This window comes from Cibotium barometz, chromosome 30 (assembly GCF_041138505.1).
Source record: "Cibotium barometz isolate CiBa-2024 chromosome 30, ASM4113850v1, whole genome shotgun sequence".
NCBI classification, from domain to species: Eukaryota; Viridiplantae; Streptophyta; class Polypodiopsida; order Cyatheales; family Cibotiaceae; genus Cibotium; species Cibotium barometz.
The window spans coordinates 26580772-26597340 of NC_141075.1; the positions used below are offsets into that span (position 1 = coordinate 26580772).

General features: G+C 42.1%; 1 protein-coding gene across 1 annotated transcript; it reads left to right on the forward strand.

Annotated features, from left to right (window-relative positions):
- Nucleotides 1-6395: 6395 nt before the first annotated feature.
- LOC147621335 (alanine--glyoxylate aminotransferase 2 homolog 1, mitochondrial-like) lies at nt 6396-12436 on the forward strand. The gene is made up of 9 exons (XM_086824066.1): nt 6396-6825; nt 7218-7448; nt 10387-10557; nt 10638-10784; nt 10867-11046; nt 11270-11495; nt 11677-11790; nt 11875-11961; nt 12163-12436. The coding sequence occupies exons 1-9, from the start codon at nt 6598-6600 to the stop codon at nt 12204-12206; spliced, it is 1428 nt and encodes a 475-aa protein (XP_086680192.1). The 5' UTR covers nt 6396-6597; the 3' UTR covers nt 12207-12436.
- The last annotated feature ends 4133 nt before the right edge of the window (nt 12437-16569 follow it).

The following is a 16569-nucleotide window of genomic DNA, read 5'->3' on the forward strand; positions in this document are numbered from 1 at the left end:
ATGTGAGAGGTGGCCAAAGCTTTAAGAAAATAAGGTGTATGGGAATATATAATAAATAAATGTTGATGTGTAAAGGATCTAGGTGGCCATAATAGTGTGGCATCAGAGAGGATAAGAGCAACTGAAAAACCAAAATAGAAGAAGCATGGACGAAGGAGAGAGATGGCAAAAAGGTTCCAGAAGGCAGCGAGGAAGCGACATAGGGAGTTTTTGGGACAATTTATGGGACAGACAAGAAGAGAAGAGATTGAGGAGTTACGATAAGAGCATGCATGAGTGAAGCAGGAGAAGAACCTATAGTGAAGTAAGCTAGCTACAGACTAAGTTCTTCTAGTATTCAAGGGAAGCAGAAGAGATGTTTAGAGCAATCAAAGTGGATTTGGGGTAAATCACAGTAGAGAAGGTGCTAAGACCTAGAGAACCTATCAAGAGTGGTGTTCCTAGTAGTTCCTATGAGGCGTCTCTGTTATAGACATGATTTAATCCAGAATGGAGTTCTGAAACAAGTTTTTGAAGTGTTTTGGTATTAGCGGATAGCTTTTGGCTTGGGGCCATCAAGTAGTGTCTGTTTTGAGTAATAGTCAATACTACCTGATCTACCTGGGGAAGTCAAGAGAGATTTAGGTCAGCTACTCGTCAGCTGAAGTTAGTTGAGGCTTTTGGGTTAAAAATATGAAGTCTTGAAGGTTTGGTCTGACTATGGTGGACACTTAGAAATAATATCCCAATTGAAGGTTTGGTCTGACTGTGGTGGACACTTAGAAATAATATCCCAATTGAATTGAAGGTGTAGTGGTGACCATTTGTGTCAGAGGACAAGGGATAGAGTCTGAGCTGATTGGTGTCATTTGAGCTGGGATCCTAGTATCCCTAACTTCTGATCCTCTTACATAGATCTTCCAGTTGGACAAGCAATTATTGTTAGAATTGAGTACTTGATAGCTTGAATTGTAGCCATTGGTAAGAAGCTTTCAAGTTATGTATCACCCTTCCAATCATCCCCTTTAGTTATGGACTAAATTAGGGTTTCACAATGCATCCATGGAGGGATTTTGAGAAAATTTGGATAGCATATCCTTTGGAATTTGGACCAAATCTCAAATATCCAATGCCAATGTATCAAATGCAACCTAATGGCTACACAATGCCAACTTATTTGCACCCCAGTTTGCAACAACCAAAGAAACCCAATTCTTTGCCAAACTAATGCATGTTGTCCTTGCCAATCGCCAATGCGAATTGCCCTTGCCAATCGTCAATTCTTTTACACGAGAATGCACCACGTTGCTTGTAATCCCACCAATGAAGAGTATCTCAATTCTATGTAGCGCGTCAAAGATTTCCAATATCCCAGCCAAGCTCTTCCAACCCTCTCATCCAAGTTTGATATCCAAGGGCAAGAGTTTGAGCCATGTCATCAACACCATTGTACCTAATACCTTTTTGTACTGCTTTCCCCATGGCACGGAAAGTTCAAGACACACTCTCCTTGGCCTCTTCTCCTTGTTGCCAAGGTACCCTCACCACATATCTAACTTTCTACTTATGCAACAATCAAATGAAAGCTTAGAGATGGATAAGAGTGTAGATCACTTTACAAATGAAAGCTTAGAGATGGATAAGAGTGTAGATCACTTTACAAATGGCACTAATAAATCCATGCCAAATCATTAAAACTCATAAGCATAAGATTTACAATGTATCCGGTACCAAATCTTCACCCAAGGCTCAAGGGAGGCTCAAGGAAACACATGAAAGCCATCCATATGAGTCATAGCATATCTCCCATGCACCATTATGCATACAATGTGCCATAATCAACTCTAAACTCACCAAAATGTAATCAATTCTTAGAGATATGTACACTTGCACACATACTCAAGCTTGCACATACACACACAAACATATATATTATGTGCATGTGTAAGAGAGAGAATATACATACACACACACGTATATATATTATGTATGTATGTGTATCTATAGGTATGTAAGCATGTATATATAAATAGATTTATATGTATATCGACGCACACATGTATGTTCATGCATATACACACACACATAACACATAGACACAAGCACGATACGTGCACACACACATACAAACACACATACACACACTTGCACACATGGACACACATGCAACATATAGAGATATGCACACTTGCACACATACTCAAGCTTGCACATACACACATGTGTATACATGCACACAAGCACATAAATACACTCACATACACAAGTACATGTATACACACATGTGTATACATGCACACAAGCACATAAATACACTCACATACACAAGTACATGTGCACACACATGGACATGCACACCCTCACACACACACATATACACCTGCACGTGCACACACATAGATGTACACACGAGTATATTCACATGCTCACACACATGTACATGCAGACACTCGCTATGGATACACATATATAAAAACATACACACCATGTACACACACACACACACACACACACACACACACACACAACAAATACACACAATCAAGACACTTGCACAATACATGCACGCGTGAAGACATTACACAATCACACATACGTGTGTATGTGCACACACAATCACATACATATGTATGCAAAAGAGAAGACAAAAGACATTGTATATAAGATACACTTATTTAAAAGTGAACACACCTCATCATGCATCCCCACGTGTTAAAATTTAATATTAATTAAAAATATATGTGTATATGTGTTTATTTATTTTATAAATGCACATGTATATATAGGTATACGTCTCTAAATATAATAAAACATAATATTATAGATAATATATATTTACATGTGGGTGTGTGTTTGTGTGTGTGTGTGAGAGAGAGAGAGAGAGAGAGAGAGAGTGAGAGTGAGTGAGTGCACGTGTGCATGAGAAAGAAGTGTTTGTGTGTGTGCATGAATGTATCTGTGTTTGTGTTTGTGTGTGTGTGTGTGTGTGTGTGTGAGAGAGAGAGAGAGAGAGAGAGAGAGAGAGAGAGAGAGAGAGAAACACAGAGAGAGACAGAGACATGGAAGTCTATGTGTGAGAGTGTGTGTTTGCATTAGTACATGTGTGTGAGGAGCGGAGCCAAATCTCTGCACATATACACACAAACATATATATTATGTGCATGTGTAAGACAGAGAATATACATACACACACACGTATATATATTATGTATGTATGTGTATCTATAGGTATGTAAGCATGTATATATAAATAGATTTATATGTATATCGACGCACACATGTATGTCCATGCATACACACACACACATAACACACAGACACAAGCTTATGATACGTGCACACACGTATACAAACACACATACACACTCGCACACATGGACACACATGCAACATATAGAGATATACACACTTACACACATACTCAAGCTTGCACACACACATGTGTATACATGCACACAAGCACATAAATACACTCACATACACAAGTACATGTGCACACACATGGACATGCACACACTCACACACACACATATGCACCTGCACGTGCACACACATAGATGTACATACGAGTATATTCACATGCTCACACACACGTACATGTAGACACTCGCTATGGATACACATATATAAAAACATACACACCATGCACACACACACACACACACACACACACACACACACACAACAAATACACACTAACACATACACACAATCAAGACACTTGCACAATGCATGCACGCGTGAAGACATTACACAATCACACATATGTGTGTATGTGCACACACAATCACATACATATGTATGCAAAAGAGAAGACAAAAGACATTGTATATAAGATACACTTATTTAAAAGTGAACACAGCTCATCATGCATCCCCACATGTTAAAATTTAATATTAATTAAAAATATATATGTATATGTGTTTATTTATTTTATAAATGCACATGTATATATAGGTATACGTCTCTAAATACAATAAAACATAATATTATAGATAATATATATTTACATGTGGGTGTGTGTTTGTGAGAGAGAGAGAGAGAGTGTGTGTGCACGTGTGCATGAGAAAGAAAGTGTGTTTGTGTGTGTGCATGAATGTATCTGTGTGTGTGTGTGTGTGTGTGTGTGTGTGAGAGAGAGAGAGAGAGAGAGAGAGAGAGAGAGAGAGAGTTTCTATATGTGGTGGGAGAGTGTGTGTGAGAAGAGAGATAGCGTGTGTGTGTGTGTGAGTGGAGGGGAGAGAGAGAGAGAGAGAAACACAGAGAGAGACAGAGACATGGAAGTCTATGTGTGAGAGTGTGTAGGGGGAAAGAGTGTGTGTTTGCATTAGTACATGTGCATGTGTGTACATGTGTGTGTGTGTAAGAGAGAGAGAGAGAGAGTTTCGACATTTGAGAGTGTGTGCATGTGTATGTGAGAGAAAGAGGGTGTGCATGTGCATGTGTGTGTGAGAGAGAGAGAGAGAGAGAGAGAGAGAGAGAGAGAGAGAGATTACATGTAAGATGCATTTATTTGAGAGTGAGCACACCTCACCACTCATCCCTACCATTAAAATTTAATCTAAAATTTAATTAATTAAAATTATATATATGTGTGTGTAAATCTATTTAAGTGTGTGTGTGAGAGAGAGAGAGAGAGAGAGAGAGAGAGTTTCTATGTGAGAGAGAGAGAGAGAGCTTGAGAATTTCTATGTAGGAGATAGTTTGTGTGGGAGGAGATAGTGTGTGTTTTCATTAGTGTATGTGTGTGAGAGTGGGTAGGGGAAGAGTGTGTGTTTGCATTAGTATATGTGCATGTGTGTATATGTGTGTGTATGTGTGTGTGTGTGTGAGTGAGTGGAGGGGGGGGAGAGAGAGAGAGAGAGAGAGAGAGAGAAAGAAACACATAGAGAGACAGAGACATAGAAGTCTATGTGTGAGAGTGTGTAGGGGGAAAGAGTGTGTTTGCATTAGTACATGTGCATGTGTGTACATGTGTGTGTGTGTGTAAAAGAGAGAGAGAGAGAGAGAGAGAGAGAGAGAGAGAGAGTTTCGACATTTGAGAGTGTGTGCATGTGTATGTGAGAGAAAGAGGGTGTGCATGTGTGTGTGTGTGTGTGAGAGAGAGAGAGAGAGAGAGAGAGAGAGAGAGAGAGAGATTACATGTAAGATGCATTTATTTGAGAGTGAGCACACCTCACCACTCATCCCTACCATTAAACTTTAATCTAAAATTTAATTTATTAAAATTATATATGTGTGTGTAAATCTCTTTAAGTGTGTGTGTGTGTGAGAGAGAGAGAGAGAGAGAGAGTGTTTCTATGTGAGAGAGTGTGCGTGAAGAGAGAGAGAGTGTGTGCATGAGAGAGAGAGAGAGAGAGAGAGAGAGAGAGGCTGAGAATTTCTATGTAGGAGATAGTTTGTGTTGAGGAGATAGTGTGTGTTTTCATTAGTGTATGTGCGGTGTGTACATGTGTGTGTGTGTGTGTGAGAGAGAGAGAGAGAGAGAGAGTGAGAGAGGTAGATAATTTCTACGTAGGAGATAGTCTGTGTGGGAGGAGAGAGTGTGCGTTTATATTAGTGTATGTGCAGTGTGTACATGTGTGTGTGTGTGTGAGAGAGAGAGAGAGAGAGAGAGAGAGAGAGAGAGAGTATATGCATGCATTCCTGTCCAGGAATATTGTGGAAGAGATTTCAAGAAGAAATGATAGAAGATTTTCTATACCAGTTATCGAGAAGCAGGGGTCAGTTTATTGGTATTGAACAATTAGCTGAAACTCATGCACTACTACATTTAGAATAAATTCTTCGTGCTCAGAGACGGACATTGGCAGATTTTGAAGGAATACTTGAACTAAACAGAACTGATTTGGAAGTCTTGGGTGAAAATAGATTGCTTTTGGAAGAGAGATCTTTTGATACTGTCGAACAATCTAACCTGTCAAGTGCTATCAAATCAACATTAACAGATAGCCAGCATGTTGCTTTCGATGCTATAATGCATGCAATTGCGACAGATGCATGTGACATTTTTTCCCTAGATGGTCCGGGGGGATCGGGCAAGACCTATTTGTATAATTGTTTGCTTGCACGAGTACATGGACAAGGGTATGTTGCTTTGGTCACTGCAATTTGTTGATTTTGACATTACTGACTGAGAATACGTATTTTGTGGTGCATTTTGAGAATATGTAATATTGGTCCTTTTTGCATCTTTGTATGCTACATTACTATGATATTTTTGTTTTCGCTATAAATCTACGAGACATGGATGTTATTTTGAGATATGTATATATGAAGTCACTTGAAATAATGTATTGTGTTTACTTAAAACATGACCTAAATTGGAGAAACTGAGCCTATTTTTTTTGGAACTCTACCTGCCACCACAGCAATGCGCGGGTTCAATACTAGTGTAAATTCATGGGGCAAAGTAGACAAGGCAGGAAGGGGTCAATGGCCCGCATGGGCGAGAAAGAAAAGATGCTTCATGTGGGAACATTGACGTGGAGATCACACCCAAAAAGCTAGCTAGGTGCGCTCACTAGTACAAACTCTTCTCTCCTCTGCAGAGCGAACTTGCTAGCTAGCAAGGAAAATAGCAGAGAGTTCCATCTGAGGAGGAGATTGCGAGGAGCGATGCAGAGGGTATTTGGTTATGGGTTGAGAAGGAGGGGGTTTTGGGCGCCCATCACCAACAGGCGGGCGCTTGGCGGGGCCGCAGAGCCCGCTGCCGCCCACACGCTGCCTCGCATGCCGGACTTCCACCACACCCCTCAGCCCTACACAGGCCCCTCTGCTGAAGAGATCTTGGAAAAGCGGAAGCGCTTCCTCAACCCTTCCATCTTCCTCTACTACAAGAAACCGGTAATATTCTCCCCAGTGCCCACTTGCAATTGCACTTCGGCTTTTATTTTTTCCCCCTTCCCTCAAATTTTCATAAGACCTGCACGTTTTTTTTTCCCCGAAATTTATCATCTTCAGTTTTTTTGGGGGTTCATTTATCTTTCCTTTTTTTAATTTTTTTTTCTTCCAGTCATTATCAGCTCTGAAATTATTTTCTTGGCTGCAAATCAATCAACCAGACACATTGGATCTGTGACAAGCTTTACTTTTTTTTTTTTGGAGGGGGGGGGGGTGATTTTCTCAAATTTTCACAACACATATGTAAAATCACTTGATTTTGTGTGTGTGTGTGTGTGTGTGTGTGTGTGTGTGCAACATTGATGATGTTTTGTGCACTTCGTGTACGAGTGCAGATAAACATCGTGGAGGGGAAGATGCAATATCTGTATGATGAGACAGGGCGTCGTTATTTGGATGCCTTTGCTGGCGTTGTCACGGTTTCTTGTGGGCATTGCCATCCTGAAATAGTGGACGCAATCATTCAACAGACAAAACTCCTTCAGCACACAACCACAATCTACCTGCATCATGCTGTTGCTGATTATGCAGAGGCACTTGCTTCAAAGATGCCGGGAAATTTAAAGGTCTTTTTTATGTCAACTGCTTCAAAATGCATGTTGTAGCTGCAAGCTTACACATGTTTGTAGGATTTGTACTTGAAAAAGAAACTCCATGTACGGTACTGGAAAGGTGGCGGGAGTGCGTATGTGGGTGCAAACATGAACCTGGGGTGTAGAACATAGTTGTCAAATCATCCCAACTGAATGACAATGGAAAGCCTTTAATGCTTTGAGACTGTCCAAAAAATAAATGCTCTTCATGCAACAAATGAGGTAGGAGTTACTATTACGAATAGCAAAGAAATTTTGCTTGGCTCCGAATTCCCACACCAATGTGTAGAGAACTCCAAGAATATAGAATGATAAGCTTCCGAACACACTCTGCCCATTATCCCCCAGGAGTGGATTGTGAACACATCACGTCCCAAAACCTCAAACAATGAACTTGGAACAGATTCTATCCATAGTCTGTGCCACACCAATAGTGATGCAGGGAGCTGGCCAACTGCCCCTAGAAGCTGGCCAACTGATCCACGACCCACTAAAAGGAGAAAAACATAAATACCCAACAAAGAGGCATGGCCCCAATACACTGAGATGCACAATATTCTAACACTAGGCCCAGCCAATCCTGCCACAAGGCCGTCTCCAATACACACTGGACAAACACATGATAACCACTGGCTTGGCCAGCCATACCACACAAGCCCCAAATACCTCCAAACATAGTTAGCGACTCTGCCCACGTGATTAGGAAGCCCATGTGTGACACAAGTGATATTTTCTCACACCACCCCCTTGCCCAACTTCAATGCGGCCCACAGGAGTGGTACTTGCCAAGACCCACCATTCGATCATCGGAGGCCTTGGAGTTCCCTTCTTTTAGTACTCCGCCAAATGAAACTTGGAGAGAGAGTGCAGTTGCAGTGCAGTTGCAGAAAGCAACTGAGAGCTGCAAGTAATGCTAGATTTGTGATATGCATGGAGGTTGAGACCAAGAAACACCCCAAGCCTGGCATATTATGAAATCAGAGGCCAATTCCACTGTGGGGTTTAGGCCTCTCCAACATATCATAGAATAGAATTTTAATGATGCCACATCACATTAAGCTTTGACCTTATTAAGACTCTTGCACACTATGAGCTACAGAGGGGGTGTTAGAATATTTGTGCATCTCAGTGTATTGGGGCCATGCCTTTTTATTGGGTATTTATGTTTTTTCTCCTTTTAGTGGATTGTGGAGCAGTCGGCCAGCTCTTAGGGACAGTCGGCCAGCTCCTTGCATCACTATATAAGGGGCCTCCCCATAATCACTTGCATCATCCTTTCTTAGCACATTGTACTGCACTCTCTTGCTAGCTATTGCCATTGAAAAAGCCGCATGCTATAATAAAAGTGATCTTGTCAACAAGTGCTCTCTCTCTCTCTCTCTCTCTCTCTCTCTCTCTCTCTCCTTGTCTATGCTTCTGCCTGTGCATAGTCCAACACCTAGGACTTGCCATAGGGATTAGGGTACTGCGGGCTTGGCCAATGAGGTATCCCTTGTTTGTGGTGATGGTTGGCTGGGCAGTGTGTATTACCATGGTTGGCTAATGGCTGTCTTCAGCATGGGATGGACATGTCACAAGTGGCCTGTGTGTCTCTTTAGATGTGATTGGGTACATATTGTAACTTGGTTGAACACAATGCTAGTCAATACACTTAAATACACCAAGATTTAATGGTGCCCCAAACTTGCCTTAAACCTCTCCCAGGGCTGGATAAGCAGTCGGCTACCCCTGGGACTGTCCTACAGCCCCCCCCATGGCCTACCCATGGCTCGTGGGTACAGCCAGGGCCTTCCTGGCCCTCATGGGGGTGGTTTCACACCATCCCCATGCCCACACTAAGATCCGAGGTAGCCCTATGGGCTGGCCCCTTGTCCTAACCACTATCTACTCAGTGATCTGGCATCCGGTACCATACCAGATACACAGAACCACCGACATCATTCTAGAGGGAGACTCACAGCGCGGATTGGCACTGTTTTACGTGCAGGACAGTGCACACCTGACCTTGGACTCATGTGCACACGACAATGCACACCTGACCTCGGACGACTGAGATGGATCCCTGGCTGACTCGTCCCGGATTGGACTCACATGGGACCAGTTCACCATCCCAGGTCCTGCACCTTCTGTACAGAAATGTCTACGTGGCATCCAAGTGCGGGATGCACGTGGCAGGTCCCAGTGTGTCGACTGCATAAATAAGATGCTCACTCTGTATACCTGCGTGGTCAGCCGATTTCCCATGCTGTAACCGGCGGATAGCTCTCTCTACCATCGAGGCGGTAAAGAAAGTAGAGGTGGTAGGGCGGGATTCCTGTGGCTGTGGTATAGGCGGCTGTTGAGGGATATGGTAGAGGCTCTTTGCATATGTGTGCCATGTGTGTGGATCCTCAATTGGGGTACGAGGGCGAGGCTCTCATCCTGCGCCATGCAGTGGTTGCATCTCTGCTCACGAGTAGGTGGTATATATCCTAGTACTGTGCATCCTCATATGCACGCCTCTTACGGCGTGTGAGGATCCTCATTTGTCGGCTCGCCTGTCTCTGTGTAATGACCCCCAGTGCTCTCTGGGCACGGAGGTGTCTATATAGCTCTCTGCACTCATCATCATACCACCGATTCTGGGGCATGCTCCCATATCTATCTGTGTGTGCAATGTGTGTATGATGAGGGAGGCTGCGGGTGGCGGCCGTATGTAGTAGAGATGACAGCTGGGTGGTGAGTGTGTCTAGAGGTGACAGGGGATCCATCTGGAATAGCCCGTCATATACATGATGCTCATATATGTCTGCCAAGTCATGGGTGAAGTAGAAAGTTGTATGCGATGCCTGTGTGGGCTGCGTGGGTGCTGGAGAGAGAGAGAGAGAGAGAGAGAGAGAGAGAGAGAGATGCTGATGTAGTGTTTGGGCAGGTTGTGTATCTTGTGAATTCAGGATCTGAAGCAAATGATATGGCAATGATGATGGCCAGGCTGTATACTGGTAATTATGACATCATTGCTTTGCGGAATGCATACCATGGCCTGAGTGCTGCAACCATGGGAGCTGCTGGATTGCATACATGGAAGCATGGCATTGCACAGGTTTTTCCTCTCTACTAGGTGAAGATGTTTTATGAGAAGACCAAAGCTTGTATCCACAAAACAAAATGTAAAGTTTGCAGGGTTTTGGTGTGCACCATGCGTTGAACCCCAACCCTTACAGAGGAATCCATGGTGCTGATGGAAAGCGATATGCTGAAGATGTTTCTGATTTGATCAATGCATCCACACCTGGCCGTGTGGCCGGCTTTATTGCAGAGACGATTCAAGTAAGCCCTGTCCCTCAAATGTGGACACCTTTGACTTTAAGTTTGTAGCATGATCCTAGCTCCGTTGTTTTCATTGTGGCAGGGAGCGGGGGGAACAGTGGAACTTGCACCTGGGTATCTTCCGGCTGTATACGAACTGGTCAGAAGTGCAGGCGGTATCTGTATTGCAGATGAAGTACAAACGGGATTTGGGCGGACAGGCAGTCACTATTGGGGGTTTGAAACACAGGGTGTCATTCCGGACATTGTTACGATGGCTAAGGTTAATCTTCTGTTTATGTTTGTCATGGCGGTTTTCAGTGAAATACCAAAAAAAAATGGTTCCTTTTTGTCATATGTTCTTGAGGTTAGGATTGAGTGCCAGGACACCTACTCTTGCCCATGTCGTGGCTGATCGGGTAGCCGGGAGGACACTGGCTAGAATGGGCCAACTGGCAGTGACCATGATGGATGAAGTGATTTGTGATTTTGTGGATGCTGCACAGGGTATCGGCAATGGCCTTCCATTGGGTGCCGTCGTAACGACTCCAGATATTGCGAGCGTTTTGTCCAGGTGCTTGCATTTCAATACGTTTGGAGGAAATCCGGTTTGCTCTGCTGGTGGACATGCTGTTTTGAAGGTCTTAGACAAAGAGAAGATGCAACAGAATTCCGCAATGGTAGGAAGCCATTTGCTTGAACGGATCCGAAATCTGCAGGAAAAACATCAAAGTAAGGTTTTCAAATCAAGGCAATGCCAAAGTAGGAAGCAAGCTTGATATACAGTTAGGGCCGTATACACATTACGCCTGGGGGAATCTCACCTGCCTGTCCCTATGGGCTGGGGTTCTCAACCCCACCCGGCCAATGTGTGGGAGATAAAGATTATTATTAACCTGACAATTTTTTGTAGTTATTGGAGATGTAAGAGGAAAAGGACTCATGATTGGAGTGGAATTAGTGACGGATAGAGACACGAAAGCGCCTGCAAAAGTGGAAACTGCAGAGCTGATTGAAAAGATGAAAGGTGGGCTCCTATTGATACTTACCTCTTTTATGCTGCTTTATGGTACTGAAGTTTTACAGGCATTTGGATTTCTATCACATGCAGAACTCGGAGTTCTGGTTGGTAAAGCTGGTTTGCATGCTAATGTGTTCCGAATCAAGCCACCCATGTGCTTTACAAAAGAAGATGCAGGTATTGAATTTCAATTTAGTGAAGAGTTTTGCATATTTACATGCATGCATGCATGCATACATACATAAATGCACACATGTGCACATCCATGCGTGTACACACCCACACAACCCACGTGCTCGTTCACATATACAAGCAGCTGCTGATTATGCAGATATATAGTGTCTCTAAGAGGGCTGATATTTTGTACCAATTTTGCAGATTTCTTAGTAGATGTTATGGATCATAGCATGTCCACCCTTTAATCCTGGAGCAAATGATGACCTGGCACAGTATGTTTCACATGAGTTTTCCACCACTCTTAGCTTTGGTACAGTGGGAGTATTGGTTTCTGCACATAACTTGTTGGCCTTTATGGGCTGCTAAGTGGCCATGAAACCCATAAAAAAGGATTTTAATAATGATTCATGTTTTAATTATATCATTAACTTGAGGTTGTAATTATCCACAAACTATAAAAAGGTGGTTTTACAAACCCGTCCTCTTCTGATACTCGTAAGCTTCATGCTTGGATAGTACACAATTGGGTTTATGAATCGCCTAGTATTGGTTCACAAATTTGGTGCTGTATTATTACATGCAAAATTATAGCCAATAATGTTCCTAAAAGTGTCCTTGAGTCAGCGAGTGGCTTAGCTCATCACGAGCCACCCTATCCAAGAGGTCGTGAGTTCGAGCCTTGACATCGTACGGTTGTGTGGGAGTGGGTGTAGCCTCTAACTCGGCTACATCCCCTCGATTGGGGGCTTTTGAAAAAAGAAAGTGTCCTCGATAATCTAATAATGGGTGAAGGGTTTGGAGCTTAAAAATGTTTAAATTGCTATTCGAAGAAATTATACTCTTAAACTTGCACCATTTTCAATTAGATTAAGCATTCAATATTGAGGGGACGTTTATATCCCAGATGATTGTACTCTTGTTAGGTATGATTGCTAGCAACTAACATCCAAGTCTATTGGACAAAGATTTGTGAAGGGTTTGCAATTGGAAATAGTACGTCGCGTGAGTATGGTAATTTTGGCCCATTTAGTGAGCTTAGAAGGTTGTAGTTCTTGAGTAGCCAATAATCACAAGTATGAGCCATGGACATCTCCTTTGTGGAGGAGATGAACAGGTGTGGTTTGAAATGAATACTCTTTTTAAGAATAAAGTTGTAAAAAAGAGTTTTGTTGACTTCACTACTAATTGGTATGCATTAAGCTACTAAGTACTATCCATAAATGCAATCATTTATGGATAGTATAATGAGAACATTCAATATGACTATCAATGAAGATAAGAAATAAACTATCCTTAGAATAACATGAAATGAGTTGTTTAAATTGCAAGAGGGCAGGGCATTGAGCTTGTAGATGTGTCAAGAAGGCAAGTGACAAGTAGGGGACAACAAGCCGACGTTGCAAAAGCATAAATTAAAGAAATGATTTGGTACATGTTGATTCATAGCTAGTGTTCACATGTGTGGTAGAAGAGAATCAAGAGCCAAGGAATGCCTACCTTGTCCAACATGCATACACGTGTTGCAGGAGTTTAGGACTTAGCAACATCAAAGGAAGGATTCATCGGAGCTTTCGTGTAACTCAATGTCTCCTCTTCTCCAAGTATTGTCTTTACTTAAACATGAGCTAAATTAATGGTGCTCAATGCCTACAGTTAGAATATTGAAATGCTTTACGTATTGGATTCTCTTTTTCCCACCAAGTTTTTTCCCATCTACCTCACGTCTTAGCCTTGTCCAAATGCTTGAAATATTTCCTTATGGGTTGCTCTTATGTAGCAAAGGGTATATCTTTATCCTTCCCAACTTATCTATCTCACATCATAGCCTTTGTCCAAATGCTTTATATAGTAAAGAGTATTATCATGCCCAACTCCCCCTCCCCCCCATCTACCTCACATCATAGCTTGATATATCTCCTCATTGGTTGCTCTTATATAGCAAAGGGTATCAGAGCTAGGGTTTGTAATTTCTAGGCTATTTTGGAGGTGAGTGATGTTGGAAGGTGGAGGTGGGTGTTGTTGGAAGGTGCTCGTTGGCAATGGATGTTGGAAGGTGCAAAATCTTGTACTATCATTGGTCACCTCACATGTCTTCACTCCTACGGGCTATACTGCAACATGGCTACGTAGATAGGGCATTTAAGGGCTATAGGGAGATTCAATCCTTCTAATGGTTATATCGTGCTCTCTGTTTGTCTCTTTTAACACCATCAAGCAAACACAGATGTCTGATCAAGCATTTTAATTTTGTGCGCTTGGATACATAGCGTTGGAAAAAAAAACACACACACAGAGATGCATGCCTCCCACACACATCCATGTGCATCCATGCACATTCTCTCAAGGCCCTGAGACCTTTACATCAAAAACATGGATAAATGTTTTTTTATTTTTTACAAGATATAGGGATTTAAAGTATTGTTAGCATTTTGCAAATCTAGTTTAGGGTCCCTATAACTATGAGCTTGGGCTCTCTAGATAAGCTTTATTTGAACTCCACTCTAAAAAGGTGTTTATGCAAACATATCCATTACCATGACGAGTAACAAGAGAGCATCACCTTCCTAGGTTGTGCACGCTTCAAATGTGAAAAGCCCATGGCAGGATGATTGTGAGGAGTATATACCTCTTTCTCAAGCGGCCCCTGGGCCTCAAGGGCCACAAGGTTCAATTTCTTTTACTAACATGATGTCTTCTCCTTGGTGAGGAAATTAAGTTTATAGCTCATGAAGAGGATGTCTCATTGTCGTTGCGTATCCCACCAACGAAACATTCGAATATTACTTCCATGCTTGTAATAAGTTAGAATATCCCCTTGGATAGGACTGGGAGAAACTCTCAGATGCACTCAACAAGGACACTAATGGTGCCTACAACCTAGATTAGACCAGGAATAGAATAGAACCTTTGAAGAAATAGTACAAGAAAGAAAGAACAAAGTAGAACTTATATGGAGCAACACCAACTTGGCAATTCTATGTGATTTGTGATGCACTGTGGAGTACTATTCCAAAATGTGTTGGGTTAAATGGAGCTATTGATATTGAAGTACCAGTAAATGATGAATTGAAAGAAACACCAATTGAAATACTAGATGAGGATAAGGAAGATCCACAACTAGAGGCAAGCAATACAAATGACTTGGAGGAGCCTTTCATAGGTAGAGCTGATGTAGTCAACTTGGAAGGAGTCAAGGGAAAGAAGGTAAAGGTATTAAAGAAGTCTACCTTAGACAATCTAGCTCGCACGATGGGCGAGGGGTTGCAAGGGATGTGTGAGACTATCCGTGAGGTTGAAGAGAAGCGTAATGTGACATTGCGACAATTGGAAGAGAATAGAAATGCAGTAGAGGAACGGCTCATACATATTAGGGAGGAAGAGGCAACCAAATGACAACAAACTTATCTTGCTGCTCAACTTGAAATGAAAAGCTTTTGAGCAAGTCTAGGGAATAGTGAGTATTTATTCCTTAGTAATTTGTTTCAATGATAATAGCATCCTTTGTTTATGCATCTCACAAATTATACGTGACGTGCAGATTGCTTGGATCATCACCATAGGTAACAAGATATGTGATACATGTATACAACTATGCCTTTTTTGTTCATGGATCTAGTTGTCTTTGTTTGGCTTATTTTCATGTGGGATTGATAGTATCTCTATGTATCAATGCTCATCTCCTTTGCCTCATTTGCATGAGTTTATGTCGTTGAGTAGGTACATGCTTGTTAGTATCTCTATGTATCGATGCTCATCTCCTTTGCCTCATTTGCATGAGTTTAGGTTGATGAGTAGGTACATGCTTGTCATTAGTTGCCGTGCTATGTTTTCCACATAACCATAGTGACTTAGAGAAGCAGGGTTGGAGGTATGGGTTGAGGGAGTGCTAGTGCTTTCCACAACAAGTGACCTTCTGGTGAGCAATCCACTCTAACATTTGGTTAGAGGCACGATTAGAGAATCAACACAAGTTCTTCTATGCATGTAGAATGTCAACAAGTCCTTTTATATTTTTCTATGCATATAGAATGTCTATGAGTCCTTTCATATTTTGCATGCATTCATAGAGCCTTATTTGCCTTGCTCTTATAATAAGAAGATAGTTCGAGACTGCATATCACGTGAGCTTGCTTTAGTGAATGACACCCTTGAGGTTAGCACATGGATATTCATCCACTTCAATATCCTAGTTGTTTGGTGTGGGTGAGTCAATAGTTCGTAATTGTATAGGTATAATTGTGGATATCTTGTGTACATGTTTAATGTTCGAGAGACATGGTATTAGTGTACCACATGATGCAATAATTGAACCACTATGGGGCTAAGCGACGGTGGGGATTTTTCCTCCGTGTAGTAGCGGGTGCCACTTATGGAGGCTCCTTATGCCACAAGGCGTAGGCTACACTCACAAGGTCATGGGGACTTTGCTGCTCCACTATTGAGAGTATACACAAGCTCGAATCAACAACTATTATGTAATAGCTAGCTCACATAAACAGGGTTGTGGTGTGTCACACTCACCTCGATTTGCTCGCATTCAAGATTCTTGTAGGAAGCTTGATCGTAAAAGCACTCGAGAGTTCGATTCGTCTGTTCTCGCTTCCACAC